Below are 19,808 nucleotides of genomic sequence, written 5' to 3' on the forward strand. Positions count from 1 at the left end.
TAATTAGAACATGAACTAGCATTAAAGTATAAGCAGTGACCATGAAACTAACAGAAAAGAAACCTCAGACACAAGATTATATCACATGTATTGCCCCAGATCTGCTCTGTCTACTGTTCTATCAGACCTACCTACATTACATAATTAGTACCAATAATCTTATGTTAATATTGGTTGGTCTTTTCACAGCATTTGCATTTTAGTTTTTCAAGGCATCTTTCTAATGAATGAGTGGCTTGAATTAAGTGTTTCATTGCCTCTGTGAAATTGGATTGTTTTTCATATTTGTCTAGGATTTAGAGAGCAGTGGTACTTGATGGGGATCACTGTGGGACTTAGAAATCAGTGGAATAATATTAGATTCGCTTCAGCTGCTCTAACCACATGGGTCAATTGGTAAAGTTTAAACTGAGCTATATATGATATTTTATTGATCCTAAGACTAACATTTTCATATTTTAACATCTCTGAAATTGGGATATGTATCACAATTATAATTGGGGGAAAAGTTTTAGTAGATGTTTTAAAGGTGATGGTGTCTTAAATTCTTTGAAATATAATAGGCAATGTATAAATATCATCTCTGTAAAATAGTTGTCAGAGTGAACAGAAGCAGTAAAATTAACATGGTAGTTTAGGAAACTATCACTAGCTGAAGAGTATAAATTTCTGACTTTGTAGCACTGCCCTTTGATTTGTTGGCATAGTTACTTACACAATTTTTCACCCAAAATTTTCTTTTTATTTCAGGGAATGGTTCTTTCTTTTGTCACATGAAGTGTTGAACCCAATGTATTGCCTGTTTGAATATGCAGGGAAGGATAACTACTGCTTGCAGATAAACCCCGCTTCTTATATCAATCCAGATCACCTGAAGTATTTTCGTTTTATTGGCAGGTTTATTGCCATGGTAAGTACAGGAGGAGAACTGTGTGTACTTTGCTAATTCAGCAATACTAAAGCATTGTTCATTAACTTTCTCATTTGAAATTTTCTCATCACTAAGACATTTCTAAGATTGGGTTTGTTATATTTGGCCTTTTTCTAGAAAAATGTCATAAGAAATCATATAACAGGGGAGCCCTTTTTAAATGACAAACTCACCTAGCATTCTGAAATACAATGAATATCATAAAATTATCTTAAATGGTATTGTTTGTTTCTTTCATAGGCTCTTTTCCATGGGAAATTCATAGATACAGGTTTTTCGTTGCCATTCTACAAGCGTATCTTGAACAAACCAGTTGGGCTCAAGGATTTAGAATCTATTGATCCAGAATTTTACAATTCTCTCATCTGGGTTAAGTAAGTTTGTGTCCATTTATTTTATCAAAATATAATCTATATACTTTTATTATAGTGTTGATATCTAAACTTTAACCAGTTAACTGCCACAGAATTTTGAATTTAATTTAAAAAGGTCCGCCGCTTGCGTCTGTAGACACTTATGGTGTACAAAATAAACATATAATTAGTTTACTGAATTTAAATGGTTTATATTAAATCTGTCATTATTCAATATGATAAATTTTACAGAAATAATACCCAGGATCTTCAGCAAAAATATGACTTGAGAGCATAATTTTTTATTTTTCTTGTTATTTTGATATTATAATTTAATAGTAATTATTTAAGACCATAGTCCTTTAGTTAAAACCTTTTTATGTATTTGGATTAGTATAACAAATAGTGTTAATTTCATTTGTGCAGAGAAAACAATATTGAGGAATGTGGTTTGGAAATGTACTTCTCCGTCGATAAAGAAATTTTAGGTGAAATCAAGAGTCATGATTTGAAACCCAATGGTGGCAATATTCTTGTAACAGAAGAAAATAAAGAGGAATATATCAGGTGAGAGAGAATGCTCCTTTTGACATCGCTTAGCCCTTCTGTTGGACTACATTGATAATTGCCTAGTAATCCTAATGGACAATATATTATAAAATAATTTTTGCTTTTTATGAAAACTGATCTTATATTAAGAACATGAATGATCACTTTTTTTTACCTTATAAGTGTTGAGAGAGGAACAAGAAAAGTGCTATGGGAAGTCAAAAGAGGGAGACATCATTTCATCTAGTTGTAATCATGGAGTAAGTAGTCGATGATTTTTCAGTTGAGTCTTTCAGTTGTGTAGAAATCAGAGTAAAAGTTATGAGCAGAGAGATGGAGGCTGGAAAGCACAAATCATAGACAGTATCAGGGAAGAATATCCGTGGTTTGTGAGGTACTGTCAGGCAGCTCAGAGTTGATACCCCTTCTGTCATTTCCTGCATTTCAGAAGCCAAAGAAAATGAAGAATCTTTGGAAGATGTGAAGGCTAATAAGTTATGATAACCTTTAAGAGAATACTTAGAACAGTTAGCCAGGTGGTAGATTGGAAACCAGATTATAAGAAATTAGGAGTAAATTCAGTAGACAGTCTAAATTTCGTCTTCAACAAATCTGGCAACAAGAAAATGAGAGAAGTAGACAGATTTTTGTGAAGGCAGCAAGGTAGAGTGACTATCCTACAGGTAATTCAAACTAAACCTTACAGAAAATTAGTGTAGTGGATACTAATGGGTTTTTTACCACCTAGCTGGTATATTTTCAACTTAACCAGAATTTTGAAGTTTATAAAGTGATAGAAAATAATTTTGGTTATATTAAAACTTTCACTTTTTCTCCCAAAGTGGTAATTTTAATGGTAGAGGTAGTGCTAGATAACTCTTTTAAATACCAATTCCATACTCACTATGCCATGTAACATGTCATTGATAAGCATCTCAAATTTATATGCAGATATTTTCATGGGGGATTTGTAAGATCTGGTAAAATTTGTAAGTAAAATGATGGTTTTTAGTATATCCTCTTTGCATTGGTTCAGACTTTTAGTCTCAAGAGTTTTAAGTTCATTCACATATTCTTGACACCAATTCAGGATTAGATTTCATATATGTGCTTCTTGAGTTCTAGTTTCTGGGTATCTTGCCTGCTTTTCTACTCTTTAAATATTAATATGTTCATTCCAGCTTTCTTTTTTACTTTTTAAAAATATATTTTTATACATTTCAGAGAGGAAGGGAGAGAGAGATAGAAACATCAGTGATGAGAGAGAATCATTGATCGGTTGCTCCTGCATGCCCCCATTGGGGGTTGAGCCTGTCACCTGAGCCTGTGCCCTGACTAGGAATCGAACAGTGACCTCCTGATTCATAGGTTGATGCTCAACCACTGAGCCATACCAGCCAGGCCAGCTTTCTTATAATTAGTATTTGCATGATATATCTTCCTCCCATGTCTTTGTATTTAAAATATGTTTATTATAAGCAGCATGTTCCTGGGTATTGCTATTTTTATCCAGTTTGATCATTTTTACTTTTTAATTGCACTGTTCAGTACATTTACATCTCATTTTGTTATTGATGATTAGACTTAAGTTTGCCACCTTGCTATTTGTTTCTTATTTTTCCCAATTTTCTTTGTTCCTCCTTTTCTGCCTTCTTTTGAATTAATAAAATAATTTTTACTCTTCTTTTTTTAATCTCTTCTGGTTAACTATATCTCTAATTTTCTTAGTGAGTGCTCTAATGATTATCTATATATATAAAAGGCTAAGTGTCCATCCATCGAACTGGTAGCTATGATGCTTACTGACACCAGGGGGCAGATGCTCAACGCAGGAGCTGCCATGATGCTAACTGACCATTTAAAAATGGCACCACGGACCTGGTGCTGACAGATCAACACTCAGCTTCCCCCAAGTGGGACACAGGCCTCGCCACCACCCTGGAGCAACACCCCACCAAATCGCAGCCGATGCTGCCAAGACCCCATGGCACAAAATGCAGCCCACAGCCCAGCCCAGCCCGGAAACGGTCGCTGTGGGTGCCGGGTAATGATGTAACACAACAACGCCCAGCTTCCTCTCCCTAGCAACTAGCCTCCTTGTCATTTCTTCTGCCCAGGAACCTGACTTGTTTTATAGCCAGGTGCACACATTTTACAGTTTAACCAAATGTCTGTGAAGCGTTTTCCTGTGCTTCATCTCATTTGATCCTCACAGAAGTCCTGGAGTAGGTAGATAGGAGACTTGGTAGAATCCTATTTTCTTTTAATTAGCAGGAAAACAGATTTAGAAAGTTTAGAAACTTGACCCGACTGAAAAGAAGTAAGAAATGGTGGACCTTGAAAATTACTTCAGGTTTTCTCACTGCACAGAATATAGTCAAACACTGCTACAGTTAAATATTTTACCCTTTGTTCTCCTTGCATCTACAATAATAATCTGCTTTGTGTTGATATTTACTTCTGTATTGCTGACAATTACCTGAAAGAGAAGTTGGGGTGCTTCACGGGGCTGGAAAAAGTTTAGCTAAATCAGAAGGCAGGTCTAATTAAGCAAGTTTATTCTATATATATATAAAAGGTTAAGTTGACTTGCGCATGCACGATAACACATAAAGCTCTCACTGGTGTCAATCGCATGCATGTGTTTCAATCTGTCATTGTCTATTGTGAATTTGGTTGACACTTCTATTATAGAGAAAGGGCGAATAGCGATATTAAAATATTTCTTCTAATTAATTTCCTTTTAATGTGCATGAATCTGTGAACCGGGACATTAGTAATGATATAAATTCTTATCCTGTACAATTAATATTCTATTAACATTAACATTATATATAGTAATACAACATAATTAATATCACACTACTACTTATCTATTTATATAAAAGCCTAAGCAACCAGCTGACTGGCCGGTAGCTATGACACACAGTGACCACCAGGGGGCAGACGCTCATCGCACAGGCATGGAAACATGGAACAAACTGATGAATCTCAGAGGGAAGGGGGAAGAGGGGAGGGCAGGAAGAGATTAACCAAAGATCTTATATGCATACTAGGCCTAGTGCACATCCCTGGGTCTGGCCTGTGGGGATCAGGCTGAAACGGGCTCTCCGACATGCCTGAGGGGTCCCGGATTGCGAGAGAGCGCAGGCCAGGCCGAGGGACCCCACCGGTGCACGAATCCATGCACCGGGCCTCTAGTAATAGTATAATTCCATTTATCTCACTCCAGCCATTTGTGCTTTTTGTTGTCATATTTCATTTCATATGTTATAAACCCATAATTGTTATTATTAGTCTTGCTTTAAACAATCAATAGATTTTTAATGAAATCAAGAAAAATTACTTTTTTATATTTACTCACATTACCATTTCGGGTTCTCTTCATTTCTTCCCACAGAAGAATTAATAAATTCTTGTAGATTTTATCTGAAAACATGTTTATGTCACCTTCAGTTTCAAAGGATATTTTCACTAGATTCAGAATTCTAGGTTTATAAGATTTTATTTCCTCTTTTTTTAGCACTTCCAATAATGTCATTTTATTGTTGGCTTCTATTGTTTTTTATGTAAGCCATTATTTTTCTGAATGAAACGTGTTTTTTCTGTGACTTTTTAAGGTTTTATCTTTAATTTTGGTTTTTAGCATTTTGACTCTGATCTAAATGCGATTTCTGAAATATATCCTGCTTGGCTTTTCTGAGCTTGTATGTGCAATTGATGTCATTTATTTCAGCAGTTGGAAAATATTATGAGGCTTTATCTCAGTGTATGATCCTTTTGCTTGATTACCTCTGTACATACTTCAGAGACCCCTCAGTTACATATTTATTTAACCTTTGATACCATACCATGGTTCTCAGATGCTATAAATTATTTTAGAAAGAGAGAGAAAGGGAAAGGGATAGAAACATTGATGAGAGAGAAAGATCCATCGGCTGCCTCCTGCAAGCCCCATATCAGGGCATGTGCCCTGACTGGGGATCAAACCTGTGACATCATGGTTCATGGGTTGACGCTCAACCACTGAGCCACACTGGTCAGACCTATATATATATTTTTTATATTCTCTGTCCTTTGGTTTGGATCATTTCAATTGATCTACCTTTGAATTTACTTCTTAAACTCATCCAATGACATTTTAATTTCAGATATTCTGTAATTTCCATTTGGTTCTTTTAAGAGTTTCTCTGCTGGGACGCAACTGGTTGATGTTTCTCTCTTATACCCATGTTTTTCTCTCTTCCTTCCTTCCCTTCCTTTTTCTTTCTAAGATCAATTTTTTAAAGTGTTTCTCTGCTGAGAATCTCCATCTGTTTACTAATTTTTTTCTATCTTGTTCTATAAATTCTTTAATATAAAGTCTTTGCTAACTTCAACATTAGGTGTGCTTTATTCTATGGATTTCTTCTCTTGATTATGGGTCACGTTTTTCTTCTTTGCATATGTAGTCATTTTTCTAATCATTTTTTATATTTTAATTACAGTTGACATTCAGTATTATATTAGTTTCAGGTGTACACTCCAGTGATTAGACATTTCAGGTGTACACTCCAGTGATTAGACATTTATATTAGATATTATATTAGTTTCAGGTGTACACTCCAGTGATTAGACATTTCAGGTGTACACTCCAGTGATTAGACAAACTTAGTAAGTGGTCATCCCAATAGATCTTGTACCCAGATGGCACCATACGTAGTTATTAGAATATTATTGACTATATTCCCAATGCTGTACTTTACATTCCCAGGACTGTTCGGTAACTACCAATTTCTACTTCTTAATTCCTTCACCTTTTTCACCCATCTTCCCAACACTCCCCCCCCTCCCATCTGGCAACCATCAAAATGTTCTCTACCTTTTCCTTTCTCTCTGAAATCAATAAAAATATATTTTTCCCCAAAGTTTATAATTGTAACTAGAGGCCCGGTGCACAAAATTCATGCACGGGGGTGTGTGTCCCTCAGCCCAGCCTGCACCCTCTCCAATCTGGGACCCCAGTAGGATCAGGCCTAAACAGGCAGTTGGACATCCCTCTCACAATCCAGGACTGCTTGCTCCCAACTGCTCGCCTGCCTGCCTTCCTGATTGCCCATAACCACTTCTGCCTGCCAGCCTGATCAGCCCCTAACCCAGGGGTCCTCAAACTACAGCCCGCGGGCCACATGCGGCCCGCCGAGGACATTTATCCGGCCCACCGGGTGTTTTTGCCGCTGCTGCCTGTCCTGCTTAGCAGCCGACTTAGCAGTGTGCATAGGAATTTGTTCATAGTTTGTTTTTTTTTTAAACTATAGTCCGGCCCTCCAACGGTCTGAGGGACAGTGTTTTTTTTTTAAACTATAGTCCGGCCCTCCAACGGTCTGAGGGACAGTGAACTGGCCCCCTGTTTAAAAAGTTTGAGGACCCCTGCCCTAACCACTCTCCTGCCAGCTTGATTGATGCCTAACTGCTCCCCTGCCAGCCTGTTTTGCCCCTAACTGCCCTCCCCTGCAGGCCTGGTCACCCCTAACTGCCCCCCCCCCCAGCCTGATCACCCCTAACCACCTCTGCCTACTGGCCTGATTGCCCCCCATGCCGGCCTGGTCGCTCCCAACTGCCTCCCCCCTCCCCCTCCCTCCCCCCTCCCTCCCCCGCCGGCCTGGTCGCCCCCAACTGACCCCCCTGCTGGCCTGGTCGCCCCTCACTGCCCTCCTCTGCCGGCCTGGTCGCCCCTCACTGCCCTCCTCTGCCGGCCTGGTCGTCCCTCACTGCCCCCGCCGCTACCGGCCTGGTTGCCGCCAACTGCCCCCACTGCCCACCTGGTCGCCCCATGCAGCCTGCTGTTCATTCGCTTGGTTGTCCCTCACTAACCCCCCTGCCGGCCTTGTCACCCCATGCAGCCTGCTGTTCGGTCGTTACTTTGAGGGCACTTGACCAATTTGCATATTACCCTTTTATTAGTATAGATTGATTTTAGAGAGGAAGGGAGAGGGGAGAGAGAGAAACATCAATGATGAGATAGAATCATTGATTGGCTGCCTCCTGTACCCTCCCTCCTGGGGATTGAGCCTACAACCCAGGCATGTGCCCTTGACCAGAATCAAACTTGGGACCCTTCAGTCCACAGGCCAATGCTCTATCCACTGAGCCAAACCAGCTAAGGCGTGGTTATGTTTTTTAGAAAGAGACCTTGTTTTGTAGAGATATATACTAAAATATTTGTTTAAAATGAATTTATATTTAGAGTATGGGTAGTGGCATAATAAAATAAGATTGGCATTGTATTGAAGCTGGGATATCTATATTTGGGGTTCATTATATTCTTTTATATATGGGGGTTTTCATAATAGTAAAGATTTTTAAAATTATATTTGTACTCGGAATTTAAATGTAACATCTAAACTTACTGATAGCTTTTTTTAAATATTTATTTAACAGAATGGTAGCTGAATGGAGGTTGTCTCGAGGTGTTGAAGAACAGACACAAGCTTTCTTTGAGGGTTTTAATGAAATTCTTCCCCAGCAGTATTTGCAGTACTTTGATGCAAAGGAGTTAGAGGTAATAAGTTTTTCTTCTTTCCTTTGCAGCATGCTGATAAATAATGCCTTCAGTTGTCTGCTTTCAACTCACTTTCCAGTGGCAATATTTTTTATGTAGGCAGGATATTTAAAATCATATAAAAGAATTAGCTAAAAAAGTATTACTATCAGAACCTCTCTATAATGAATGGCTTATTTACCTGAATCTGTTTATATATGACACATCAGAAACTCAACCTTTCAGAATATTATAGATACAATTATTGATACATGGTTACAATCCATAGCCTCTTGATTAGTTTGTTTTTTAAATATTTGTTCTTATCTATATCTAGCATTATTATAAATGTTGTACAATTATCTATAGAAATCATTTGTCTTTTTCATTTCAAAAGGTCCTTTTATGTGGAATGCAAGAGATTGATTTGAATGACTGGCAAAGACATACCATCTACCGTCATTATACTAGGACAAGCAAACAAATAATGTGGTTTTGGCAGGTTTGTCTCACTTTATTTCTGTTGACAAACACACCATAATTTTTTAGACATGTGTTTACCATATATGAAAATAAGTTACATAAAAAATATACCAGTATATTCTGACCCCTCATTCCATTCTATGCAATATAATAAATGAACATGGATTATGGCACCATCCTTTTAAGACTCTTGCCAAGTAAGCTATACATACCTTTCACCTTTGCCCAGAGTATAACTCCAGATGATAAGATGCTTTGGAATTTTATAGAACTGTTTAAAGTATGGTTTTCATCATTCATACCTCATTAAGAATTACATAATGTTCAGAAGGCAAACTTAAGAAAGAGACTTGGTTTGGAATCATACTGGTGTCTCTTCAAAAAAATGTTGGTTATAGCACATAAAAAGATTTTCAACATTACTAATAATTAGGAAAGTGCAAATCAAAATCACAAAGAGAAAAAACAATCATCCTTGGTGAGGATGTGGAGAAATTGGAACTTCCTGCATTGCTGCTGGGAATATGAAATGTACACCACTGTGGCAAAGTTTGGTGGTTTCTCAAAAAGTTAAACATAGGATTAATATATGATCCAACCCTGGTTGAAGTGTCATCCCGTATACCAAAAGGTGGCAGGTTCAATTCCCAGTCAGGGCACATACCTAGGTTGCGGGCTTGATCTCCAGTTGGGGCACATATGGGAGGCAACTAATCGATGTTTCTCTCTCTATTCAACATTCTCTTCCTCCCTTTTTTTTCTCTCTCTCTCTCAAATCAATGGACATATCCTCAGTTGGGGATTTTTTTAAAAAATTAACATATGATCCGGCAATTCTACTCCTAGGTATACCCAAAAGAATTGAGAGCAGGGACTCAGATACTTGTATACCTATGTTCCTCACAGTATTATTCACAATAGCCAAAAGATGGAAGCAATCTAAGTGTCCATCAACAGATAAATGGTTAAACAAATTGTGGTATATACATACAAAGGAATATTATCCAGCCTTAAAAAAAAAAAAAAAAATGGAAATTCTGCCCTAGCCAGTTTGGTTCAGTGCATAGAGCATTGGCCTGTGGATCAAAGGGTCATGGGTTTGATTCCGGTCAAGGGCACGTACCTCGGTTGCAGGCTCTTCCCCAGCCCAGGCCCTGGTTGGGGTGTGTGCAGGAGGCAACCAATCGATGTGTTTCTCTCACATCAATGTTTCTCTCTGTCTTTCACTCTCTCTTCCACTCTCTAAAAAAGATCAATGGAAAAATATCCTTAGGTGAGGATTAACAAAAAAAAAAAAAAAAGGAAATTCTGACATAGGCTACAACATGGATAAACCTTGAGGATATTATGCTAAGTGAAATAAGCCAGCCATAAAAGGACAAATACTGTATGATTCCACTTATATGAGGTACCTAGAATAGGCAAATTCCTAGAAACATAAAGTAGAGTAGAGGTTACCAGGGTCTGGGGAGAGGGGAACTGAAGCAGTGGGAAGATAAGTTTAATGCATTCAGAGTTTTTGTTTGGGAGATGATAAAAAAAAATGTTCTGGAAACAGTGGTGATAGTTACACAACAGAGTTAATGTACTTAATGCCATTGAATTGTATGCTTAAATGGTAAATATTTGTTATATATATTGTACCACAATAAAAAAATTGTTTTGCCCTGGCCAGTGTTGCTCAGTTGGTTAGAGCATCGGAGCATCATCCCATACACTGAAAGGTGGCAAGTTCGATTCCTAGTCAGGGCGTATGCCTAGGCTGTGGGTTCAGTCTCTAGTTGGGGCATGTATCAGAGGCAGCCAAGCAGTGTTTAACTCTCTCATCAATGTTTCTCTCTCTGTCTCTCTCTGTCTGTCTCTCTCTCTCTCTCTCTCTCTCTGTCTCTCCTCCCCCTTCCTCTCTCTAAAATCAATAAAAAACATTTAAAATTAAAAAAAAAAATTTTAGGGGGGTGGGGGCATGCATGGGGAGGGGTGTGGGATGGGAATGGGGGGATGAGGACAAATATGTAATAACTTAATCAATAAAGAAATTAAAATTTTTTTTTAATTTCTGATATTCACTTAGTCATATAAGAAACGCAGATGAACTGAGCTTCTGTAACATACAGGATTCAGATTATAAAACACTTGATAAGTAGTACAAGCTATTTATCCTTTTTTGAAAAACATGTTTTTAATGATTTTTAGAGCAAGGGACATGGGGAGAGAGAAACATCGATGTGAGAAACATCTATCAGTTGCCTCCCCGGCGCACCCTGACCAAGGATCAAACCAGCAACCTTTTGGTGCACAGGACAATGTTCAACTGAGCCACACAGGCCAAGGCAGATAAAAATTATTCTTTACCAAAAAAATACTTGGTTGAGCCAAAACACCTGTGCTACAAGATGAAAGCACCCTCCAGAAACCTACTGCTTTTAATCAGAGTTATTATATAGGAGTTAAAAGCCATATAATTCTGGTAGCACTTAGCTATACCTTCAAACCTAAAGAACATTGAAAAAAGGAGGTTATTAGGGAACATCAAGATTAGAATTCTGTGATTTTGATTTCATTTGTTCATAAATTCAAAAATCTATACTGCCTCAAGCTCTGTGTCCTATGTAATGAATATCCTATAGGGCAGGCAGATGTGGGTGGGAAAGGAGATGCTGCCCTAGAACTGATCTTGAAACTACATGAGTAGGGAGCTCTTGGGCTCAAGGGGCCCTCTTTTTCTGTCTCCCCGAAGGATGTGGTCCTAAGATTTACAGAGGGGAAGGTTAGTGGGGCTTTGACAAACATAGAGAAGGTCCTCCATCCACAGTAGTGGATACAGTCATTATTATCTCATGCATCTGACTGACACTGGGAGTTCATTTGAGCGTTTTCTTGCGATTCCCAGTCAGGGCACATGCCCAGGTTACAGGCTTGATCCCCAATAGGGGCATGTAGGAGGCAGCTGGTTGATATTTCTATCCCTCCCCCTTCCTCTCTAAAATCAATAACACATTTTTAAAAAAATATTTTTCTTGTTTATTATGTTAAACATTACATATGACCTATATTTCTCTTTAAATGTGCTTTTAACAGTTTGTTAAAGAAATTGATAATGAGAAGAGAATGAGACTTCTACAGTTTGTTACTGGAACCTGCCGATTACCAGTTGGAGGATTTGCTGACCTCATGGGTATGTATATAGGATTACTTTTCCTATAGAAAAAATTATGACACTGCTGTTACATCATTGTGTATACAACTTATCAGAAATAAAAAGTGTAGCCATTTTCTTAAATAGTAATAGTTAACCTGGATTTGTCTAAACTTTTAAATCACTTTGTAATTCTTACCTGGACATTTTAAACCCTTCAACTAGACCCCACATTTTAACTTAGGATAGCAGTCTTCTATTTGTAACTCTGTTTGTTCATTCAGTCATTTGGCAAACATTTTTGTGTCTCCTACGAGCCAGGCACTGTTGATTGTATTATACTATATTTTTAATAATGTGTTTACCACTCTTCCCTGTTATACCTGGAACTCCTTAAGATATAGGTCCATATCTTCATCTTTTTATTTCTGGCACCAAGCACAGTACTTACCACATAGTAGTCACTGATTGTGTTGTTTTGAAATGAATAACCATGCGAATATTTATTTTGCAACTAAATAATAAAGTAGTTTCAAGTCTTCCTTTAACACCAATGTTATGTCAAGTACCATAGGAGGATAGAAGAGAAGTTGTGATCCCTAAGTGTGCCTCAGCTGAAGCAAAGGGTCAGAATTAAAAGAACTACGCAGTTTTAGGTATAGTGTGGAACCAGTTTAAATGCCTTTAAAAGCCAGACTAAAAAATTTGGACATTACTCTAAGGGTATTGGGAGTTATGGGAACTTTTTGAAGAGAGGAAACTTGCTGAAACCTCATTTTAGGAAGATTTGATGAAAAAGCAGAGCATGCAGGAAAAGATAGGGAGAGCCCTAGCTGGTGTGGATCAATGGTTGAGTGTCAACTTATGAACCAGGAGGTCACGGGTTTGATTCCCTACCAGAATTGTGGGCTCAATCCCCAGTAGGCAGTGTGCAGCAGGCATCTGATCAATAATTCTCTTTCATCGATATTTCTGTCTTTTCCTCTCCCCTTTTCTTTGAAATCAATAAAAAGTATTTTTTTAAAAATATATTAACTATTCTTTAAAAAAGAAAAAGGGAAGAGCCTGGAGGTAGGAAGAAAGTATTGGAGCAATGATGAGAAACTGATCTTAGGAGATGAAAGTAGAGATGGAAAAGAGAAGATAAATGCTAGAGAAGTCCCAAAAGTGGAAACTGTACTCAATTAAAAGATGAGATAAGAAGAAAGAATGTCAAAGATAATACGTTATAAAATATGGAGAAATGGAGAAACTGTGGCATGTAGAGAACATGGTTTGGAAGTGTTAGGGAGGATAATGAGTTGCTTAGAGTCTGCTGAGTTTAATTAAGGTGATTGCCAGACAACCAAGTAGAAAATATTCAGGGGTGGGGACTCTTGTACTTATGCACATCTTTTTGGGACACCCTATATTTCTGAGCCTCTCCCCCCAAATTTTTTATTCAATTTAGTAGGCTTGGGATAGGTTCTGTAGTTTTGTGATTCTAACAGTTTCTTTGGTGATGCTGATAATGATGCTGCTACATTGGGGATCATAATTTGAGAACTATTATATTATTAAACTGTTGATGGTTTCACTGTGTTTTAGGGAGCAATGGACCTCAAAAATTCTGCATTGAAAAAGTTGGGAAAGAAAATTGGTTACCCAGAAGTCATACCTGGTAAGTAAAATCAGAAAAAGTAGAGAAAACAGCTTTTTCCAGTTGTTCTGTAGATATTAAAGCCTATTAGAAATGAAATATTTCCCCATTGTATTGAATTATTCTTAACAGCTTTTTTGAGGCATAATTTACTAAAACACTTAGCCATTTTATTCAATGATATTTAGTAGATTTACAGACTAGTAACCATCACTACAATCCAGTATTAACGTATTTTCATCACCCCCAATTAGCCCATTTCCAGTCAATCCCTTTTCCCACCTCTGAGTTGTTTTTTAAATGTGATAGTTAGAAAACTTTTAACTTTTCTTTGACGGCACAGGAAGAAATCAATTCTAGATAGCTGTTGGGAGAGCTACTTTCTAATATAGTGATCAGAAATATTTTCTCATAAATGCCGTTAAACCACATTTTCAAAAATGTACAAAACTAAAAACCAACTGTAATCTTAACTAAAATATATGTTGGAATTCGACCTAAAGCTCAGCAATACTTGGACTTTATTTTGTGAGACATTTCTGTGGTTATATGTGGACTTTGATGGATATTCCTTTTTTTCCCCATCTGCCCTTTTTAAATTGTTTTATTGTTTGTTCCTTTACATTTTCATACACATATGTGTGGTTTTTAAAAAATAACAACTTGACCCATTTGTTGAAAATCAATTGGTGATAAATACACTGGCTTATTTCTGGATTCTCAATTCTATTTCCATTGATCCATATGTATATCCATAATGGCAGTACCACATTGTCTTGATTACTATAGCTTTGTAGTAAGTTTTGAATTTAGGAAATATATGTCTTCCAATATTTTCAAGATTGTTTTGGCTATTCTGGGTCCTTTGGATTTTCATGTGAATTTTAGGATCAGCTTGTCCATTTCAGCAAAGAGGTCAGCTGGGATTTTGATACAAATCACTTTGAATTTGTAGGTCAGTTTGGGGAAATATTGCCATCTTAACAATATTTTGTCTTCCTATCAATGCACATGGATGGGATATCTTTCAAGACTCTTTATTTAGGTTTTTTTAAATTTATTTCAACAATGTTTTATATTTTTCCATTACACAGCCTTGCATTTCTTCTGTTAAATTTCTTAAGTATTTTATTCTTTAAAAAATATGTGTGTGTGTATATGTGTGTGTGTGTGTGTATACATATATATATGTATGTATGTGTATACATATGTATATATGTATACATATATATGTACATATATATTATTATTATTTTATTGATTTCAGAGAGGAAGGGAGAGGGAGAGAGAGAAACATCAGTGATGAGAGAGAATCATTGATTGGCTGCCTCCTGCACACCCCACATGGGATTGAGCCCACAACCCAAGCCTGCAACCAGGCATGTGTCCTGACCAGGTATCAAACCATGACCTCCTGGCCTACAGGTCAACGGTCAACCACTGAGCCACGTTGGCCGAACTACCATATATTTTGTCCTTTTTTTTGAAGCTAGTATGAATGGGATTGTTTTTGTACTTTCATTTTAGATATTTTTTTATTGCTAGTGTATAGAAATACAATTTATTTTTGTATACTTATCTTGTACATGTGTTTTGAATTGACCTCTTGTCCCTTTCTTTTTTATTTCGAAACCTAGAACAGACTGTGCCATTACACTGTTGTGAACAGCTTATCTCAGTCACACATGAGAACCAGCCTCATTATGTTTTAAGTTCCATATTTCCATTTGTAAGAACTAACAAAAGTAATAATTGTAAATTTATTTTTCCTTTGTGGATAGTATTATTTCTTCTTTTGCCAAACATTTAGGCCTTGTCCTAAAAATATGGCAGAGGGCTAAGGCTTCAGAGCAGCTTCACTACTTGTTACCTTGTGAAAGTGATGATAATACAGCCCAAAATTAGAAGATGCCCTTTAAAAACTCAACAGCTAAGAATAGGACAGAGATGTTCATTCAATAGGAGCAGAGTATTAGATATTAGAGCAGAACATTATTTCTTCAAGTGGTAAATTTAAAACCTTTTTTTTTTTATTATTTAAAACCTTTTGATAAGAGACCTATGGCCTACAAAGCCTAAAATATTTACTATCTAGCCCTTTACAGAAAAAGTTTGCTGACCATTGATCTAGATTAGGGTAGGTGGGGGAGCAAGAGAAGACCAACGTTTTACTGAATACCTGCTGAGCACCAGGCACTGTGCTATGTATGTGCTTGTTTCTTCTTCATTCTATCCTGAGAGATAAATACTGTTTTTCCTATTTTACCAAAGTGGAAACCAAGACTCAAAAACGTAATAGCACTTAGTCAAAGGCCCAGGGATAGATCTGGGACTTAAACCAGTTTTGCCTGACTTTAAAAACCAGCTTTGTTATATACTACACTGCCCATTCGTTTCTTTGTATAATTTTTTTCTCATACTAACAATTCTTCCTTTTAGTTTTAACCGCCTGGACCTACCACCCTATAAGAGCTATGAGCAACTGAAGGAAAAGCTGTTATTTGCCATTGAAGAAACAGAAGGATTTGGACAAGAGTAACTTCTGGAAATTTGCACCACGGAAGGACAAGAACTTACTTGCAATGTTTGTCCTTTTCCTTCTCTGCTTGTTGCACATCTTGTTGTAAAATTGGACTGTGACTGTTTAGAGCATTATCTGAGTATAAGTAAATTAATGTTATCATTGAGATTTATTTACCAGTGATTCTGGACTTTTATTCAACATTTCCAGAAATCGGATCTGCAAATGACTAGTCAAAATCTTAACATGAGATTTAACACATCATTGAAATCTGACTTGTCTTATTCCACTAGATTGTTTCCTTAATTATGTATATGTGTATCAAAAGTCTCACTCTTCCTTTTACATCCTAGAACAGTAACAAAAACATTTTAAACTCATGTATCTGTACTCTAAAACACTGCCATCCTGAAGCAGATTTTATGTGAATGAAAGGATTGCCTCATTCAGAAATTGTCAGTATGAAGGGGGAGATTAGGCTTTCCCCAACCCTACATTTATTTTGTTTTTTATTCCACATATGCCAGGAAATATATGTAGTATGGTCTCTAAACCCCTAGGTTTTTTTCCCCCAAAGTCAAGACTCTCTGCCTTTTTGTTGGTAGGGGGAAAAAATGCTATTGCTTTGTCTTACAGAGCGAATGTCTGCCAACTACCCATCCATTACATAAGCCTGAACTTTGGTAATATATGGCTATGAAAATTAATTAAGCCTCTATAAAGACTTCCCATAGAGATGAATTCTCATATTGAAATGTAGTTACCTGCAATATTTACTAGAGATTTATGAGATTAAATTAAGAGATAATGTAAGAAAGTAGACTTTTCTGATTCTACATAATGCTTGATTATTCATTTAGGGACCTAGAAATATTGTGTGAAAATGTATAAATATCACCCAAAAGGCTTTCTGCCCTATATTTTTAAAATACAGAATAGTTATATTTTAAGTAGTCCTGGCCCTAGTTCTATAGGGCTTGGCTATTTAATATTTTTATGGAGAAAACATTTAGTTCTGGAAAAGGTAAATGCTTGTATATATTTTTGCAACCTGAGATCTCCCTTACTCCATTTCTTCCTTTAATTTAAGTGGCCACATGTATATGTCTTCCCTGCTGTGTTAGGAAAATGGGGGCTGGATATCCCAAGAATAAGAGGTTTTATAAAAAATACTGCAAATAGCAGACATAAATATCTCCAAATACTATCTTAAATTTTGGAATAAGCTGAACATTTGGAAATAGATTTATTGTAAGTGTTTAATTAGAGCAATTTCTTAAATCTGAACTAAATTGCTTTTAGAGTCCTTTTTCTTTGTGAGCATTGTAAATGCCAATAAATTCTGTTAAAAAAAATTTTTTTTTTTTTACTGCATGTTATGTTGAAATAAAAACAAAGTAAAATGAGCAAATTGCCTTATTCTTCTGCTCTTTTGGGAGGTTGGGGAAAGCAGCATTTCACAGCCTAGGGAGTAGGGAAGGACCTCACTTGTTTAATCAAATAGAGTGCTTTAAAACTGATCTAGCCACTCATAATAATGAATTCCTACTCTGTCTTTTATGATCTCATATCGTGCAGAAGAATCTAATTTTATAAGACTTACAATAACTCTATTTAAGATTGAGGTACTACTTTTTCACCAAGATTGACATACTAATGTCAAGTGAAATATGATTCACCTCCCCACAAAGGTCTCATGCTAAATAAGCTATTTCAGTCAAGCCCACTCTGCCCCTTTTTATTTATGTCATTAATAATCCAAAATGTTATCAGGGATGCCTCGTGGAATTAGACTTCGCTATATTTATATCCTTCATTGGTTTGGATGTAACTCCATCCTTCAAAACTCCTAAGGTTAACTACTTCTATTTAATATTGTTGGTATCTCCAGCCCCCTTTTTTTGTTTTGTTTTCCTTTTAGGATTATTTACAAAATAATTTGTATATATGCTATACTTTCATTAACTAAAAATGAAATAGCACCACTGGATTGTATATAACTGTATTGGCATTCCTTTTTTTTTTTTTTTTCTTGAACTGTAATTTCAAATACTCAGGTAACTCTACAAATATCACAGGGAGTCAAGTGCTCTTAATAAAGGCCCTTCAGGGGGCTGCCTCACTTGCATTTCCTTAAAAGATGTAACTTTATAATTAAAGATTTTTGGTCTTTCATTTGCACATTTTTCTGTTAGTCTTGAGCAAGAAGGTTTTCCCTACCTGCATAAAAGACCAGATCTTCCAGATTTCTGACTGTTTTTGTAAGTGGCCAGGTTACAGCCTGTCTGTTCTGCGGAGTAGGTAGAAAAATAAAACTATAAAGACCCACTGAGGTGATAATGGATTTGGTACCTATTGTAAAGAGAACCAAGATGAAAACATCTAAGTCAGGACCCCAGCCATGGTGCTGAGTAGAGAAACACCAGCTAGTTATCAAGACTGGCTGATCTTTGACTCTGGTTCAGTGGGTGAGCGTTGACCTATAAACCAGGAGGTCACGGTTTGATTCTCCTTGATTCCCAGTCAGGGCACATACCCGGTAGAAGGTATGAAGGAGGCAGCCAGTCGATGATTCTCTCTCATCATTGGTGTTTCTATATCTCCCTCTGAAATGAATAAAAATATTTTTTTAAAAAAAACTGTTCTCAATAAGCTGTCCTGCTCATTAGCTTCACCTTTTCTTACTGGGAAACGAGGTGATCAATCTCTTGCTTAAAATAGAACCAGTGGCCCTGGCTGGGTAGCTCAGTTGGTTGGAGCATGGTCCCATACACCCAAGGGTTTTGGGTTCAATCCCCAGTGCAGGTGCAGGCAGGAGGCAGCCATTCAACGTTTCTTTCTCAAATCAATGTTTCTTTCTCTCTCTTCCTCTAAAAATTAGTAAAAACATCCTCCGTGCAGACTAAAACTATAAAAATAAAAGTAGAACCAGGGGAGAGAGGCTAAGGCAAGAGGGTTTCCTCAAGGTACCCTATAGGTAAGGATGTGGAATTTCTTAATATGCTGATCTGACTGGTGGACAGAAAGGGCAGGTTCTGAGAAGTACACCCTCTCCTGTTTAATCTGCCCAATATAAGCAGCTAGAAAACTCTAGCTTCACTGTGACTAATAAAAAGGGGGAAGAGGTGTCCCCCACAGCTTGAGGAAATCTTCCTTGGGGAAATAATTGCTCTTACTGACCATTGGCTCACCAGCCCCAAATCCTACAAAGAATCAAACTGGGACTCAGCTGTGGTTGACTGGCTATTTTCCTAACTTTTTAGGAAGTGTCAGATTGTATAACACCAGAACAGATACTGCTGTCACTCCTAACCCATTTCACTTGTCAATTCCTATGTGTCTTTAGGGCTTCTTTGTGGTCAGGACATTTGGGGGTGGGATTCAGGGGAATTTTTGTGGTTGGCAAGGAGAGGAGGATCTTCAGTAGAGATCCCAGACAGTGTTAGTCTCTTAGGAACAGGTTCCCATTAAGCAAAGATGCTGTGGGCAAGAGGATTTCCTCAAGGCATCCCACAGGTAAGGATGTTGAGAATTTGCAGTCAAACCTACAGATCACTGAAAACAGCCATACTGTTATTTTTCTTCACTTCTGATTCAGACCTGCTTTTTATTTGTCTTCCCTGTCCTAGCGATCAATACCATGCCTATATTCACTTAGTCTCAGGACAACTGTCAA

At 37.1% G+C, this 19,808-nt stretch overlaps 1 protein-coding gene across 4 annotated transcripts in view; it reads left to right on the forward strand.

Annotated features, from left to right (window-relative positions):
• Positions 1-18,307, forward strand: part of ITCH (itchy E3 ubiquitin protein ligase) — a 110,254-nt gene extending 91,947 nt beyond the window's left edge. For all 4 annotated transcript variants that reach the window (XM_008149714.3, XM_054723631.1, XM_054723632.1 and 1 more), the window contains 8 exons: positions 751-910; positions 1,172-1,305; positions 1,711-1,851; positions 8,254-8,374; positions 8,751-8,855; positions 11,915-12,011; positions 13,560-13,632; positions 16,051-18,307. In XM_008149714.3, the coding sequence (XP_008147936.1) occupies positions 751-910; positions 1,172-1,305; positions 1,711-1,851; positions 8,254-8,374; positions 8,751-8,855; positions 11,915-12,011; positions 13,560-13,632; positions 16,051-16,150 (931 nt within the window). In that variant the 3' untranslated portion in view covers positions 16,151-18,307. The remainder of the gene's footprint in view (positions 1-750; positions 911-1,171; positions 1,306-1,710; positions 1,852-8,253; positions 8,375-8,750; positions 8,856-11,914; positions 12,012-13,559; positions 13,633-16,050) is intronic.
• The last annotated feature ends 1,501 nt before the right edge of the window (positions 18,308-19,808 follow it).

This window comes from Eptesicus fuscus, chromosome 12 (genome assembly GCF_027574615.1).
Source record: "Eptesicus fuscus isolate TK198812 chromosome 12, DD_ASM_mEF_20220401, whole genome shotgun sequence".
NCBI lineage: Eukaryota > Metazoa > Chordata > Mammalia > Chiroptera > Vespertilionidae > Eptesicus > Eptesicus fuscus.